The sequence below is a fragment of the Trachemys scripta genome, chromosome 5, assembly GCF_013100865.1.
Source record: "Trachemys scripta elegans isolate TJP31775 chromosome 5, CAS_Tse_1.0, whole genome shotgun sequence".
Taxonomy (NCBI): Eukaryota; Metazoa; Chordata; order Testudines; family Emydidae; genus Trachemys; species Trachemys scripta.
Genome location: NC_048302.1, coordinates 106,626,902 through 106,644,196, shown reverse-complemented (window position 1 = coordinate 106,644,196; position 17,295 = coordinate 106,626,902). Strand labels below are relative to the sequence as shown.

The 17,295-nt window shown below is 45.1% G+C and overlaps 1 protein-coding gene across 4 annotated transcripts in view; it reads left to right on the top strand.

Annotated features, from left to right (window-relative positions):
- The window catches only part of LOC117877571 (cytosolic beta-glucosidase-like), a 143,419-nt gene that overhangs the window by 26,783 nt on the left and 99,341 nt on the right, over positions 1 to 17,295 (top strand). For 3 of the 4 annotated variants that reach the window (XM_034770694.1, XM_034770693.1, XM_034770691.1), the window contains exons 2-3: positions 10,433 to 10,513; positions 16,130 to 16,314. In XM_034770694.1, the coding sequence (XP_034626585.1) occupies positions 16,212 to 16,314 (103 nt within the window). In that variant the 5' untranslated portion in view covers positions 10,433 to 10,513; positions 16,130 to 16,211. The remainder of the gene's footprint in view (positions 1 to 10,432; positions 10,514 to 16,129; positions 16,315 to 17,295) is intronic. The other variant, XM_034770692.1, reaches the window with a different exon arrangement.

Here is a 17,295-nt window from a genome sequence, read left to right as displayed (position 1 = left end):
GCCGGGGCCGGGCTGGGGACCGGCAGTGCGGTGCCGCGGGCCTGGGGGCCGGGCCGGGGACCGCAGTGCTGGGCGGGCCGGGGGTGGTTGGCTGGGGGCAGGGCCCGGGGCCGGCACCGCAGGGCCGGGGCCAGCCTGGGCCGCGCCTCCTCCCCCCACACTCCCCCTTACCTGCTTCAGGCTTCCCGCGACTCAAATGTTCGCGGGAAGCAGGGGAGGGGGTGGAGACTTTGGGGAGGGGGCGGGGGCGGGGCTGGGAGCGGGGACGGGCCCGTGGAGTGTCCTCCTTTGGGAGGCACAAAATATGGTAACCCTACACCTGTTCAACTTAACTGCATTCAGCTTCACTCTTTGCTACCGACACATGGTGGCAGCAGTGGAGCTGTGCGTTCTCTGCAGTGCAGTCACTGGCAGCGTGAGCCATAGAACTTGGTCTGAAGCCCCCCAGAGCTCTGGATTTTGCAGACACAAACCTAGCCTGATGGACCAGGTGGGAGGAGTTTGAGCCGTACATGGACCTAGCTATTCAGGAGGACAATAGCAGGAAAGCAAAATTATTTAACCTTACTGGGGAACAAAGCAGAGAGAGCTGCACCACCGTGAAGCTCGCCACTGCTTCAAGCCTCACAGCAGTCCTAGGAGTGGGTAAATGAGAAGTGGCCCATGCTAGGACAACAAAGCAGGGAATGTGGCATGTTCAACCATTTTAGTTGTGCGTGCAAGAGCAGAAGTAGATCTCAGAAAGATTCAGTCAGACTTATACAAGAGGGAAATGGCACATCAGATAGTGATGACCACATTACGACTCCTTGAGTCAGATAGTGTAACAGAGATCATTACAGAGCATAGAGACAGAAAGCCATCAGAAGGCCAACCCCATAGGGAGAGAGGAGATTCCACAGAGAGATAGTTTTCTGGAATCAGAGACAGGTGACAGGGAGACAGAGATAGGACATTCATAATGTGGTCACCTGTTGAGGAGACCAAACTATCTCAAAGACTACCTAACCTAACCAGCTGAGTCTGTGGTAAAGATGTGATTCCAACTCAGCAGTGTGCTAGCAATAGGGCTATCACCTTTGAAATGCAAAAAAACTGCCTCCCCCCACAAGGCAAGCCTGCTGCAACCTCACGTGACCCCAAACACAAGGCAACTCCGCAACCCATCCCCTTCAAGGGCCACTTATCTAGAGAGATAAAACAAACAAACATTTGTTATCAATGATGTTATCAGCACGTTTTGCCAGCCAATCTTTAGTCTGTTTCGTTTAGCCAGTTGTCATCGAATGTGCAGTTTCTGATGCAAGCTTTTTTTTTTTTCCCAGGGGGTATAGTAGGATCACTCACACCATCGCCCTGATCTTCCATTATTAAAAATGCCTCATATGTCTACTCACTCTTGTGTGACTCAGATCCTCTCTCTCACACACACACACTTGCATATTGATGGGCAGACAGCTCATCAGCCAGGAATCTTAACTCTGGTTTGGGGGAGGGGGTGAAGGGATCAATAAGGCCTCCCTGCTCCTCCAGCAAATTGATGTGATATGTACGTATTTCATGACGCTGGCCTGGTAGCCGGACCTCATAATTGACCAGCCCGATCTGCTGAATGACTTCAAAGGGGCCCTGCCACTTAGCCAAGAGTTTGGATTCTGTTGAGGGCACCAGGACTAGGACCTGGTCTCCATGTTCAAAGCTCTGTAGCTTGGCTCCCTTGTTATACTGTTGTGCCTGTATCTGATGCGTCTGCCTCAGGTTTTCTCTGGCAAAGGTCTCTAGCATGTGAAGCCTCTCTCGTAGCTATAGCACATATGGACAACCACCCTTGCCTGTGTCTCTTGCCCTTCCCAGCCTTCCTTCAGAAGGTCAAGGGTGCCACGGGGTTGTCTCCTGTGCAGGAGTTCAAAGGGGGAGAACCCTGTTGACACTTGGGGTACCTCCCATATGGCAAACAACAAGTCTGGGAGTAGCGTATCCCAATGTCGCGGGTCCTTTTCCACAAATTTGCATAGCATGCTCTTCAAGCTCTTGTTAAAATGCTCCACCAATCCATCTGTCTGGGGATGGTATAGGGAAGTTCTGAAGGCTCATATATCTAAGAGATGGAAGAGGTCGGCCATCAAGCGGGAGGTGTTTCCCTGGTCTGTTAAGATTTCACAGGGTATCCCCACCTGGGTGAAGACCTTGATGAATTTGGAGACTATCTTAGGGGAAGTGGCAGTCTGTAGTGAGACTTCTTCTGGGTACCTGGTCGCATAATCCACGATCACGAGGATATATTGGTGGTCAGAGGCACTTTTTTCTAGTGGCCCACCAAGTCAAGTCCTATTCGCTCAAAGGGGATCCCGACCATAGGGAGGGGGATGAGGGATGCTTTCGGCACTCCTTTTGGGCCCGTGTGTTGGCACTCTGGGCATGAGGCACAAATAATTCTTTACCTCCTGGTGGATACCCTGCCAGAAGAACTGCCGCACCACTCTTCGGAGGGTCTTTTCTCTTCCGAGCAAGGTGTAAAAGGCCCTGGCGCAACTTCCAAGGAACCAGCAGCTGACAGAGTAATTCTCAAGTCTATCGCTCTTCCACCCGCTGATAGAGGCAGTCTTGTCATATTTCGAACCATGGGCTTTGGGGGAATATCCTCCCCCTCCCCTTGATCTCTAGCAGTGGCCTGCTCTCAGGCATGACTAAGCGTAGGGTCCTCTCTTTGTTCCTGGATAAAGTCACCATCACGTTCGAGCTCCAGCTGAGCATCATTGATGGAGGAGTCCATTTGGGTAGGCGGAGGAACCAGAATCAATGTGGACTCTGAGGGCCCTTCCCCCAGGTCATCATCCCAGTCCGTCCTGAGTAGCCCCTTTTTTCTTGGCCCTTTGCCTTCTCCTGTTGGAGGATACTGAGCGAACTCTTGCAGCAGTTCTAGGAACCATGGCCCCCAGCCCCGCCCCAGAATCAATGGATAGGCCAGGCTGGGGGGTCACACTGACCGAGAGGTCTGCGCTTTGGTGGCATATCTCCAGCGTCACCCAGGCAGTAGGATAAGAATGTAGGTCTCCCTGGACACATTGTACTTGGATGGGGGTTGCATCTGGCTTGAGGTCTGGTACCAGGTTGCCTCAGATGAGAGTTTGGCTACAGCCAGAGTCAATCAGCACTGTAGTAGGAATCCCTTCTATGAGCACCAGGACCTCAAACTTCCCTGGGCCCTTCTTCTGAGCCCGGGGACAGGCTACACAGGCCTGCCTGTCATTGCAGTCCCTATAGAGACAATCACACCAAAAATGCCCCTCTTGACCACATTCATAACAGTGGTCTCTTGCCCTTCCAGGCGGCAAGTCCGTTCTGGTCAGGTCAGCTCTGTCATAGTTCTCCAGTGGGGCTGGGTGGGGTTTCCCCCAGGCTGGGCAGTCTTTCCCCTGGGTTCCTCAGGATTGTGGGGTTGGGGTTCCGTCATTTCGGCCGCCAAGTAATCCTCCATCAGTCCCGCCATTTCTGTAAGCATCATGGGGAAGCGCCTACGCACCCACCCTTTACCCCACGGCCAGGAGGATTTGAGTGGACTGGTCCAGAATTACCGCTTCCACCACTTGAGCGCTGAACTGCTTGTCGGGTTCAGCCATTGCCAAGCGCAGTCCAGGAGACATTGAGCCACCGCTTGTGATTTTTTAGCCGCTAAAAGGTACCGTTCCTGATGGAAGCGCTGGCAGTACGTCTCGGGGTTGATACTGGTCTGGTCTAGTATAGCTGCCTTCATTTTTTCATAGTCCAGGGTGTCTTGGTGGTCAAGGTAGTGGTAAGCCGCCTGGGCTGGCCTCATTAAGTAAGGGGCTAAGAGGGTGGCCCAGTGTCCTTCGGGCTATCACGCAGAGGTGGCCACGCTCTCAAAAGTCACAAGAAAGGCCTTGGGATTGTCCCCAGGCCTCATCTTCGTGAGCTGTAGTGGGAGGCCCGGTGGTAGAGCTCCTGGGTCGGGGTCTACTAAAGGGGTGACTGAAGGCCTGCCCAGCTGTAGTAACGCTGCCATTTGTTGGACCAGCCTTTCCTGTTGGGCTTGATGCTGGGTGACCAACTCCCGCATCATCTGCTGTTGTTGGCTAGTAACCTGCTGCAGCAGCTACGCATGTTGCTGTTGTTGCATGCTGCTTGTTGTTGCTGGCTTTCCAGAAGCCATTTCAAGACCTTGTCTGATTCCATGTTGGCGTCCACTAATTTCTGGTCGCTAAAGAGGGTGGTCGAGTGAGGATGAGAGTGAGGATGATCAGGAAATGATCGCCAAGATTTTGGAGGTTCACCCAGTAGTAGTGTTCTCACATCTTTATGGCAGTGCCTCCTTCTGGGTGTTTGTCGGTTAGTACCCAAGAGCAAGCCAAAAGGGTGGCTGCAGCAGCTATTACTAGGCCTTGTCACCAGCACAAATTGCAAAAATAGCAATTCAGAGAGAGAGAGAGAGAAAGAGAGAGAGAAATGGATGCAAAGAAAAACCCAGTTTAACTATAAACTCCACTTTTCATTCCATTATATGTTTATAAATGTCTTTAGTGCTTTATCAGAAGAGGAGAAATGTGTATGATTTCATCTTTACTATGCAACCATTCAATTTTCTCTGAACTGAACTAAAACATGAGGAAAGATCTAAAGAGCTGAAATTGAATGAGATATTGTATTCATCCAAGTGACTTTTTTGTTAAGTAGACAACCTCTGTGATGATAAAAAGGTCAATGCCACACCATTATACATACCATATCCTTTAATCTTTTTTCATTTATGTTTTTAAATCAAGCAAGAGACAGCCATGTCAAAGAGTGGATGTATTGAATTTTTTTCTTTTGATTCTATTTGTTTAGCTTCAGGGTCAGGTATGTGTTTTGTGCTATTTCCAGAACATCATCATCATCCCCAGACATCACTGCATGTCTGTAGTAGCGCTTGGAACAACAACAAAAATATATAGCATAAGTTATTTGAAAAATAACCTGTATTTACTGGATTCCAAATAGGTATTTAGATTACTTTGTCAAATTAAAGTACTGCTGTGCTACTTATCTCACATTCCAGGTGCTTGTGATAGTGTTTGCTAATATTTTGCAGGATAAAAATGAAGAGTACAATAAACAAGTATTTCTTGCAAAAGCAAAAAAATATTTACAACATAACGGCATAGCACTAATCTTTTGAAAAGTAATATCAACTACTCTCTCTCATAGAGTGCTGCTGCTTAATAGTTGGTAGCATCATCTTGCTGATATATGGAAGTGAATTTTATGTGAATACAGTAAATAAATGTACTTATATAATGGGATTGCTTAAATCTGACTGGTGGCAGAAGTTTTTCAAGTATATTCTCTGAAGTGATAGTCAGCGTCATGAGTCATAGTTAGTGTAATTAGAAATAACATTTATATGAGAAAAGAAAACAAAACATACAGTGTCACTGCTATAAAAGCAAGCCTCGCTATTTATATCTACTTCTGAAAATGTAGTGACTTTGCAATAAATGTAAAAGATGCTGGGATCATTCTTATTGGTTATATTCAGAGTTTGCCCATTGCTGAATCAATCTTAGCAGGTTCCTTTGACTAATATAGCTAAACATGTATGACTTGCACTTGAAAAATATATATGTGAAAGCATATAAATGAAATTATTTAAAATAGAAGTGAAGAGCAGTTTTGTCCTAGGCTGCTAAATTTTGGTGAGAGAAGCTAACATTTCAGTAGTGGTCATTGCATATCTCTAATTTTGGGAATAATTTTATATTAATTGAACATTTATTTTGCTTTTATATTGCAGCAGTTCCTAGCTAGCTGAGATTGGGGTGCCATTCTGTTTAGGTCAGGTTTTGGCAACCTTCAGCATGCAGCCCATCTGGGTAACCCACTGACGGGACGCAAGACATTTTGTTTACATTGACCGTCCGCAGACATGACTGCCCGCAGCTCCCAGTGGCCATGGTTCGCCATTTCCCCATGGTGGGAAGCGGTGGCCAGCATGTTCCTGTGGTTTGTGCCTCTTCCTGCTGCTCCCATTGGCTGGGAACGGCAAACTGTGGGCACTGGGAGCTGCGGGCAGCCATGCCTGCAGACGGTCAATGTAAACAAAATGTCTCGCGTCCCGCCAGCGGATTACCCTGCTGGGCCATGTGCTGAAGGTTGCTGACCCCTGTGCTGTAAGACAGTCCCTGATTTGAAGAGTTTACAATGTAAAAAGATAAGGCGGACAAAGACTGAGAGGGAGGAACAGAGGCACCGAGTTCATATAGCAAGTCAGAGCAGAGCTGGGAAAGGAACTTAGATTTCCTGAGTCTCAATCCAATGTCCCATTCACTGGAGTATATTACCTTCTCATGCAAGTGATCTGCTTAAATCAATATCTGCATACTCTAATTCTACCAAGGAAATGTGAGGGCACTACTTAGAACTAAAATAGAACAAGGTTTCATAGGCGAAAAAAACTTGCCCCAAACATTTGGGAGGGAGGGATAGCTCAGTGGTTTGAGCATTGGCCTGCTAAAACCAGGATTGTGAGTTCAATCCTTGAGGGGGCCACTTGGGGATCTGGGGCAAAATCAGTACTTGGTCCTGCTAGTGAAGGCAGGGGGCTGGACTCGATGACCTTTCAAGGTCCCTTCCAGTTCTAGGAGATGGGATATCTCCATTAATTTCAATTTCAAACACAAGCTGCTACTTACCTGTCAACAGAAGTGAAGCTACCCTTCCAAAATGACCAGCATGTTAAATAGTGACAGATACTAACTCACATTCCAACAAGTATGTATGTTGGCAAAGTAAAACACTTCAGTCACCAGACCTAAATATTTTAAAAAATGTTTTTATCATAAAACACAAACAAAGCATCCTACATATCTATATGTTGGACATGTAGGATCAAATTTTCAATAAATCCCACACCTGACCTCCAGTTCTGTGCAGATACTTGAGCTTTGAGCTTATGCTCAGAAGTGATGAACTCTATCACTTGCATGGATAGGAGACAGCTTTCTGAACTGTAAATGTGATGGTTCTCAAAAATGAGAATGCAAATTACAAATCATAAACAATTTGTATGTGTGGTGTGCATGCATATCAATGGAGGTCAGGTTTTGAAAATTTGGACCATATGTCAAATACATAGACATTTTTTATGTTTAATTCCTCATTCTTTCCAAGCAAAGTATTAAATATCACAACCTACGTGATAAACCAAAATCACTGACCTTGATTTTCAAAAGTGCTAAGCACCCACCAGATCCCGACTGGAGATTAGGGCACTTCTAAAAATCCTAGGAGAGGGAAGAATGAGCTATGGGTGCTTTTAGGCACTGTCCAATGTTAATTGTAAAAACATACTATATTCACATCTTTTTTCCCTCTTCCAAAAGAGGATTCAATCAAATCCACTTAAGGCTTTTAGGTTTCCTTATACTCTTATACATGGAAATATGCTGGGTGTAACAGGTTTCTAACAGATCATCAAAGCTGGTTACAGCAGCACACATGATTAAACACAGCAGATATTTTCCTTTAAAAGTCATATGAAGCTAGTTTGCCTATGCACTTCTACCAACTGTTTGTGCATGCTTGGAAAATCTAGGCAGCTATCTCATCTAGCCTTAGCAAATGGGTGTTGGCTCAGTGAACAGTGGTTTTTTTGTTTTTGTTGTTGTTTTTTTTTTTCCTGGCCACCAAGGATTCTGGCCACCAATGATTCTGGGATGTTTTACATTGATTCTCAAGTCCATCAGCTGTGCTGTACATTGTTGACACTTTTAACATGACAATTCATTGTTGTTTTTATACTTGATCACTTAGAAGGTGAGCAATCCAGAAATGCTAGAAAACAGGACAATCTGAGATGGTATATAAAAAAAGGATGGGTCTCCACATGCAGGGCTTTGTGTTTGATCTATACATATGCAAGACTCTGGACCAAAATCCAGTTCTACCTACTAGTGGAATATTATTGTGGCAGTAGCAACGACCAGCTTTTGAATGGCCAGTCCCATTTTAAACTTCAGAGAGAGGAAGATAGCCCAAACATTAACAGCACAGGACCACTCATTTGGGAGTATCAGTTCAAGAACAATCATGGCTTTTGAAGGCTGACTAATAACATGGAATACCACTTTGTGGCTCCTACATTTAGCATTTCAAAGTCCAGGCTAGAACATAAGTACAGTTTGTCTAGTGGTACTGAAAATCATACCACATGTTCTGATTATGGGCGCCAACTCTGTGAGTGCTCCGGACCTGGAGCACCCAGGGGGGAAAAATGGTGGGTGCTGAGCACCCACCGACAGCCCCTCCTATCAACTCCTGCTGGGCCCTAGCACCTCCTGCCTGCTGGCGGGCCTGGCTGATCAGCACTTCCCCCTTCCTCCCAGTGCCTCCCGCCTTCCACAATCATCTGTTTCGTGGCATGCAGGAGGCTCTGGGGCATAAGGGGGAAGGAGTGAGGGCAGGCACACTCGGGGGAGGGGGCAGAATGACCGAACAAGAAGCAATGATCTCAAGTTGCAGTGGGGGAGGTCTAGGTTGGATATTAGGAAACACTATTTCACTAGGAGAGTGGTGAAGCACTGGAATGGGTTACCTAGGGAGGTGGTGGAATCTCCATCCTTAGAGGTTTTCAAGGCCCGGCTTGACAAAGCCGTGGGTGCAATGATTTAGTTGGTGTTGGTCCTGCTTTGAGCAGGAGATTGGACTAGATCATCTCCTGAGGTCTCTTCCATCCCTAATATTCTATGATTCTATGAATGGGGCGGGAAGATATGGGGCGGGGGTAGAGCAGGGGCGGGAAGAGGCAGGGCGGGTGGGGGGAATAGGTGGGTGAGGGTAGGGCTTTGGGGGATGGGGTGGAGTGGGGGCAGGGCCTGGGGCAGAGCCGGGGATCGAGCACCCCCCGGCACATTGGAAAGTCGATGTCTGTGGTTGTCATTACCATAGGATAACCTTCCTCAGCTTTCCCTATCACCCAACCACCTTCTTGATTCTCTCCTTCATTGGCAGGTGGTCTTGCAGCTATGTCTCCCAGCTTTCTGAAGTACTTTCTGACAGCTAAACATGCCTAGCTCATTTAACTTTTCTTCATAAACAGATCCCTCCAGCTACATAACAATTTGTTGCTGTTCTCTGGATATTCTCCAGGTGGTCTGTTTTTCTGGTTGTAAGTTGCCCAGAGCTAAATTCAGTATTCCACTTTCAGTGGCACAAGAGCTGTATTAAGATGGGCCATTACTTCCTTGCTCTGTGACATCACTCTGAATACCCAGCCTAAAGCTTCACTGACTTTTTTGCTGCCATATTGGATTCCAAATTCATATCTAATTTCTCAAAATTCTTATCTCTAAATCTCTTTTGACATTATTGCTCTCCAGATTTCGACCTCTCTCTAAATATTTTTCAGTTTTTTTACCCAGATATCATTTTGCGATTTTCCTAGCTGAATCTCATTGTTACATTCTGCCCATGTTTCTAATCTAACTCTGCCCCTTTGTATTTTCTCCATCTTCAGTAGTGTGTTCAGCTCCTCCCATTTTAATATATCTGCAGATTTCATTAATGTACTATTTACTCCCTCTTCTAGCTCATTATTGAAGCTATTAACCAGGATTAGAAGTAATTCCAATCTGCATACTGCACTGAACAACTCCCCTCAAAGTTATTGTTTATTATTACTCTTCACTGCAGTCAACATGACTTATCTTCAAACCAATTTGAATTAAGTTTTGAGAACAGGATTTTCAAACACTATTGTGATGCTGACAGGCCAGATGTCAGCTCTTGCCCAGGCTGCAGACATTAGCTAAGAACTAACAAACTCATAGCTGAAGACCAGACCAGTTCACCCGTATTTTAATTTTGCTTAAAGTAGGTAGAAGTCTTATAAGAATGTATTTAGTGCTTAGACTCTAGGAAGTGCTTGTAAGTTGCTGCATACATTAATTTCACTTGTAATGTCGGTATTCCATGTTATAAGAAAATATGTAAATTTTGCTTTATAACTTTGAAAATGTTTGCTCCGAACTTGTGACCCCAGGCACTGGAATCATTCCCCCTGCCCATTCACAAGGATTATCAAAATCAAAAGAGGCCATCAAGGAACATTGAAATACAAAGGATTCTTTAATGGCCCTATTGCACCTTGGAAATGTTACATTCAAGGAAGCTCATTCTATGAACTTGAAACTTAATGAAGGAAATAAAACAAAGACACAGGAAAAATTTCCATCTCTCTTTGCTGTTTTGACCTCTGATAGGACTAGAGACTCTAAACTGAGTCAGTGATCCCCAGGAGTTAAGCCTGGGTCTGCCCTGAACTTTGAACTGATGGATCATTACAACTCTGTCACTCTTAGGATTAGGTAATAACTCATTTGTGTGTATATGTTTGCTTGCTTTAACCTGTAAATAACTCTCTATTTCTTTTTACTAGTTAATACACCTTTCAATCATTTATTACTGAATTGGCTACAGACGTTGTCTTTAGTGTAAGATAAAGAGTAATTGATCTGGGGTAAGTGACTGGTGTCTTGGGACTGGAAACAACCTGAATATTGTGTGATTTTAGGTGTAAGTGATCATTTATCACTATGTCCAGTTTGTCTGGGTAGCAAGATAGACTGGATAGCCTAAAGGGACTGTCTGAGACTCCATGGTAAAACAGGTATAATGATCCAGGAGTGCACATCTGTTACTGGTTTGGTGATTCACAGATTCTAGGACTGGAAGGGACCTCAAGAGGTCATCGAGTCCAGTCCTCTGCCTGCATGCCAGGACCAAATACTGTCTAGACCATCCCTGATAGATATTTATCTAACCTACTCTTAAATATCTCCAGAGATGGAGATTCCACAACCTCCCGAGGCAATTTATTCCAGTGTTTAACCACCCTGATAGTTAGGAACTTTTTCCTAATGTCCAACCTAGACCTCCCTTGCTGCAGTTTAAGACCATTGCTTCTTGTTCTATCCTTAGAGGCTAAGGTGAACAAGTTTTCTCCCTCCTCCTTATGACACCCTTTTAGATATCTGAAAACTGCTATCATGTCCCCTCTCAGTCTTCTCTTTTCCAAACTAAACAAACCCAATTCTTTCAGCCTTCCTTCATAGGTCATGTTCTCAAGACCTTTAATCATTCTTGTTGCTCTTCTCTGGACCCTCTCCAATTTCTCCACATCTTTCTTGAAATGCGGTGCCCAGAACTGGACACAATACTCCAGCTGAGGCCTAACCAGTGCAGAGTAGAGTGGAAGAATGACTTCTTGTGTCTTGCCCACAACACACCTGTTAATACATCCCAGAATCATGTTTGCTTTTTTTTTTAAATGAAGTTATCCCATCTCCTAGAGCTGGAAGGGACCTTGAAAGGTCATTGAGTCCAGCCCCCTGCCTTCACTAGCAGGGCCAAATACTGATTTTGCCCCAGATCCCTAAGTGGCCCCCCTCAAGGATTGAACTCACAACCCTGGGTTTAGCAGGTCAATGCTCAAACCACTGAGCCATCCCTCCCCCCAACAGCATTGCACTGTTTTGCAACACCATCACACTGTTGACTCATATTTAGCTTGTGGTCCACTATTACCCCTAGATCCCTTTCTGCCGTACTCCTTCCTAGACAGTCTCTTCCCATTCTGTATGTGTGAAACTGATTTTTCCTTCCTAAGTGGAGCACTTTGCATTTGTCTTTGTTAAACTCCTGTTTACCTCAGACCATTTCTCCAATTTGTCCAGATCATTTTGAATTATGACCCTGTCCCCCAAAGCAGTTGCAATCCCTCCCAGTTTGGTATCATCCGCAAACTTAATAAGCGTACTTTCTATGCCAATATCTAAGTGAAGATATTGAACAGAGCCGGTCCCAAAACAGACCCCTGCGGAACCCCACTCGTTATGCCTTTCCAGCAGGATTGGGAACCATTACTAACAACTCTCTGAGTAGAGTTATCCAGCCAGTTATGCACCTACCTTATAGTAGCCCCATCTAAATTGTATTTGCCTAGTTTATTGATAAGAATATTATGCGAGACTGTATCAAATGCCTTACTAAAGTCTAGGTATACCACATCCACAGCTTCTCCCTTATCCACAAGACTCATTATGCTATCAAAGAAAGCTATCAGATTGGTTTGACATGAGTTGTTCTTTACAAAATCCATGCTGGCTGTTCCCTATCACCTTACCACCTTCCAAGTGTTTGCAAATGATTTCCTTAATTACTTGCTCCATTATCTTCCCTGGCACAGAAGTTAAACTAACTGGTCTGTAGTTTCCTGGGTTGTTTTTATTTCCCTTTTTATAGATGGGCACTATATTTGCCCTTTTCCAGTCTTCTGGAATCTCTCCTGTCTCCCATGATTTTCCAAAGATAATAGCTAGAGGCTCAGATACCTCCTCTATTAGCTCCTAATATCTAATTATAGAACACACCACCAGTGTTTGTCCCGTTTTTGACAGTCTGCCCTGAGATTGGCACTCACAGTCGTGGGCCTCTCCAGACAGTGTGACAACTATATCATAAAATTTACTAAAATTCGGATACATTACAGTTTAGCTCCTGCTTGCCATTCATTAATTTATGCAGAATACAATTGTTTGTCTGGAAGTCCTGAAGATATTTAGTAACTTTGTTTTCTCAAAATCTGTTCCATTATTTTACCAGGGATAGTAATTAAACTTGAATGGCAATTTCCACTTTTCAGACAAGCCTCAGGATCTGTAAATGTCCATATTCAGCAGTTTCAGTAATAAAGTCTTGCTTCATAAGCAACTCTGGGTCTGTTCTGTTTTTGGATTGGGGAGTTGAGGAGAAGAAACTTGCATTTCCATACCAGCATAGTGAAGTGTCTGTCTAATTGTGTCATGATGAGAATTAATTTTTTTAAATAACAATAATCTGGGATTAGAAAAGGCAGATCCAATCAGGGATAGTTCGTTTTAAGGATACATCTTTGTTTATAATAACCAGTTCAGCCCAACCGTACAGACAAAATACCAAAGCAAAACTCTGCTGCCTTCATCATAGAGCTTGTCTACACCTAAAAGGCTTCAGCGGCGTAGGTGCACTGATGCAGCTGCACCACTGTAGCACTTGAGTGAAGACTCAACCTATGCCAAAGGGAGGACTTCTCCCATTGGTGTAGGTACTCCACCTCCCTGACAGGTGGTAGTTATGTTGACAGGAGAAGCCCTCCCATTGACATAGCACTGTCTACACTGGGATTTAGGTCCATATAACTGCATTGCTCAGGCCTGTGTATTTTCCACACCCCTGAGCAAAGTAGTTATACCGACATAAATTGTGAGTGTAGACCAAGCCCTAGTGAGATACATACATTCTTGATTGGGTTGGTGACTAGCCCTTGAATTAATTACTTTCAGGCCTCACTGACTCAATAAGAAAAATACCTATCTGGGTACATCGAAGTAAGGACCAGCTCAGTCTTGTTCTGGGAAAGCCTGGTTCAAGTCCATCCAGCTGAACTGTGGTCTGTGCCACTGCAGGTTTAAAAACAAAAATGAGCCTGGGCTGGAACCAATGTGAATTTGGGTATGGATGCGCAAAGTTACTAGTTAGATTCAACTCTGGATTTGTATTAGCCTCCATACAAAACACTGGAATATTGGATTTCACATTGGATTGGGTTTGCTAGAGTGGGGAAAGAAAAAGCTGGGAGTGAGGCTGGAACAGTTTGCTACTAAATAGCATGGGGGCAAGAAGAGACTGTCTCCAAGTCCTGCATCTTTGGCCTGGTCTACACTAACCCCCCAATTCGAACTAAAGTACGCAACTTCAGCTACGTAAATAACGTAGCTGAAGTTGACGTACCTTAGTTCGAACTTACCGCAGTCCAGACGTGGCAGGCAGGCTCCCCCGTCGACTCCGCGTACTCCTCGCACCGAGCAGGATTACCAGAGTCGACGGCGAGCACTTCTGGGTTCGATTTATCGCATCCAGACAAGACACGATAAATCGAACCCAGAAGTTCGATTGCCTGCCGCCGAACCAGCGCGTAAGTATAGACAAGCCCTTTCTGTCTCTGCCTACTTTTCAGACATAGTCTGTTATTTCATCATACCACACACACTCTGATTGATTAATGATGGCAGATTTAGTGGCCTGTCTGTTCTCTTCTACCACAGCTATGTCCAGACCCCTTTCCATGCTGCCTGTTGTACCTAGGATACCTTCCTTGAACTGGTTCCCCATATCACTGCCCTCCATGGGTTCAGATCCTTCCTTAAGACCCACCTCTTCCACAACACCCACAAGAGTCAATAGCGATTCTTTCTTGAATAACCTATTTTGTATGTTTTACAGAGCTGCATATTCTTACTACAGTGACAACTGTCTGCCATTTCCCCACTCCCATTGTTTAGTTCCCCACATATTATGTCACGTATGAAATTGAATTGTGTGTTCTACTGGGCAGGGACTTTGTGCAATCTACAATCTTTGTGAGGCACCTAGTGTAATGTTGACTGTTGTAAAATTATACATAGTTATTCTGATTCATGCACACCCATTAATCAAGATTTATTATGTCCCATGGTGAGTTTCATAGCTAACACCTAATGCTCACCTTCTTGGATGTTGCAAGGTGCTATCTGGTATTAACCGCTGTGAACTTAAATGAACACTTTAACAATTTTATCAGTACATTTCCAAGAAGGCTGCTTCCATGGGAAGAGTTGCTAATACATTGCATCATTTCCCCCCCCCTATTTATATAAAATGTGTAAAGGAGAATGGATGTTTGACAATACCATACATCAGCACATGCTTTTGGAACATGTTTGTATGAACTGCCTCAGTCCCCCTTAGTTCCTTTGTATTCCAGGGATATTACCTCTAAAGAGTGAACAAAACTTTGAGAGATATTTGAGGAAATGCGCTCCTGTTGTGAAACGATTTATTTTATATTGTATCAGCACAGTCTGGCTCTATAATGTGCACTTTTGGAATTAATTCAACTGTTCTACAACTTTATCCTGACCTTTTTTCTGATAAAAGTTGCTTGTTTCTTTAAAAAAAAAAAAAAAAAAAAACCAACAAAAAAACAGTTTTGGTAAGAGATTGCACATAACTGCATACATGCTTTTCAGGCAATGTCAATTTTTTGTCTGATTTACAATGCTATATAAATTATTATTAATGTGTATGATGCATTGCAGTAGTAGATCTGTTTGTAACAGATCCCCACCTGGAAAGGTTTATCAATCAAAGGGTACAAGCAAAGGCAAATAATGCAACACAAGACAGAAATACAAAGAGTTGGGTGTCATGGCTAGCATCTGAATTTCTAGAAGGCGTATGTAGCGCAGTGGTCCAATAAATGGGGATACTGACCTTAGCGTAAATCAATATGTGTTTACTGTAATCCAGAGAGGGAAAACAGCTCTTACAGTGCCTGAAAAATAAGTTGCAATAGTGCCATCTAGTGTGCCATGTCTGAAGTTTCACACATTTCAGTTAGCTAGGGGCTTATACTTTCAGTCTAAGAGTAAGGGAGCCTCTCTGGGGTGCGAAAAGAGGCAGAGGGCAGCAGTTTTGAGTGTCCGTCTATAGAGGGCCTCCTCAGACTCTCTTTGACCAGGTGCAGTGAATACCTAACCCTAGATAAATAGAGGAAACATACAGCAGTCACAAGCCTGATAGTTACAATTCCACATACTGGGGGCAACGGCCCTTCCCATGTGCTGCAATGTGATCAGATCAGACCAGATCTGGGCCAGGTACGGAGTGGGGACGTGGCGGGGACTCAGTGCCAGAAAAAGAGTGGGGTCCAGGTTTGAGTGACTTACAGGAAAGTGGGAGGAGCTTCTGTCTGGGTGGCTCAGCACCTTATTCTGAGTAAGTAGCTCTAGATATGGGTAGTCTGGCAGCTTACATGGGCAGGGAAGGACAGAGGCCTGATCTGGACAGCCCAGTATCTTGCACAGGAAGGAGCTACTTATATGCGAGGCCCTTGTAGCTTGCTGCACTGCTGCCCCTCCCCTTTCAGTGTGCGTGGAAGGCTGAGCTAAGCCTCTGTGTTCAGATCATGAGACATGCAAGATATGGTTGCACCAATTTGTCCTTCAGAGAGTGAAGCTGCTCGGGGTTTATGTTTCTGTGTTTGTGTTTGATACAGAATCTGCGTATGACAAGTGGAAGAGCAGTCCGTCCAGGAAGCACCGTGTCAGCCCCACAGGAGGCCCAGATTCACCAGCCACATGGCTTCAGCTGCTCCTGCCCCTTGTGACTGGCACCCAGAAGACATTTCTTTCCCCAGCGGATTTGCTTGGGGTGCTGCTACAGCAGCTTATCAAGTTGAAGGTATCAGATTTCCACATGCCAAAGGAAGGAAGAAGGGGGGTTAAATAGTTTTAAAGCACAGATGGGCCCCAAGTCATGAAGTCTGGATCCAAAAATCAGCAATATTGAGAGGACAGGTGGAGGGGATGGGATTCCGTGTTCCATTTTGGCCCATTGCATAGTTTTTAAGTCTTGTGTGGCTCCATGTGACATTTCTCACTTAATTGCTCCTTGCCCTGAACAGTTGGGGTGGGAAAACCTATCCCCAAACCCCAGAAACAAGACCAGATGGCAAGCGGGGAAAATAGGTGTGCGTCCCTCCTCCCAGTGATCAAGGTGAGAGAAGGAAGCAGCAGCAGGTTACATTCCCACTAGGCTTTCAGTCCCTCCTTTCTGTTGGGGTAGACATGAGCAGATTGCTTGGCTCACAAGGGCCTCTTCATGCCCTAAGAAGTGAGAACAGGTGTGCATATAGGTGACAGTCATAATTAATTCCCCAGAAGCAGGTGTTGGGGGAGAGTCACAAGTAAGAACCCATCTCCTGGAAGCATGAAGGACACCAAACTGGAAGGTCAGTGCTAGGTCTTTGGGATCCCCTTCCACGGTGGGCAGGATTTTCCTGTGCTCAGTAGAAGCCTTGCCTACATTTCCTGGGACTTCCATGATCACAGGGAAACTCATCCACTGGTGCCGAACTTCTTCTGGAATTTGCTTTTAGTAAGCAGAGCTCAGCCATCCTCAGTTTGTGAGTATGTCCTTCACATAAACTTCTATAGTACCTATTCAGAGGACTGAATGACAGTGATCATCTCTGGTGAATCCCCATGAACAGATGGAGGGTAGGTCACTGACCATTCCATGAGATTGTGAGAGGGTATGGGATAAGGCTCCCAGACCTCCCACATGTTTGTGTGTGTAGCTGGGGCTTGGGAGACCAGCAGGGTAGGGACACCAGAGCCAAAGCAGTTGTTGGCTTATGGATGAGGGAGCAGTGTAAAGTAG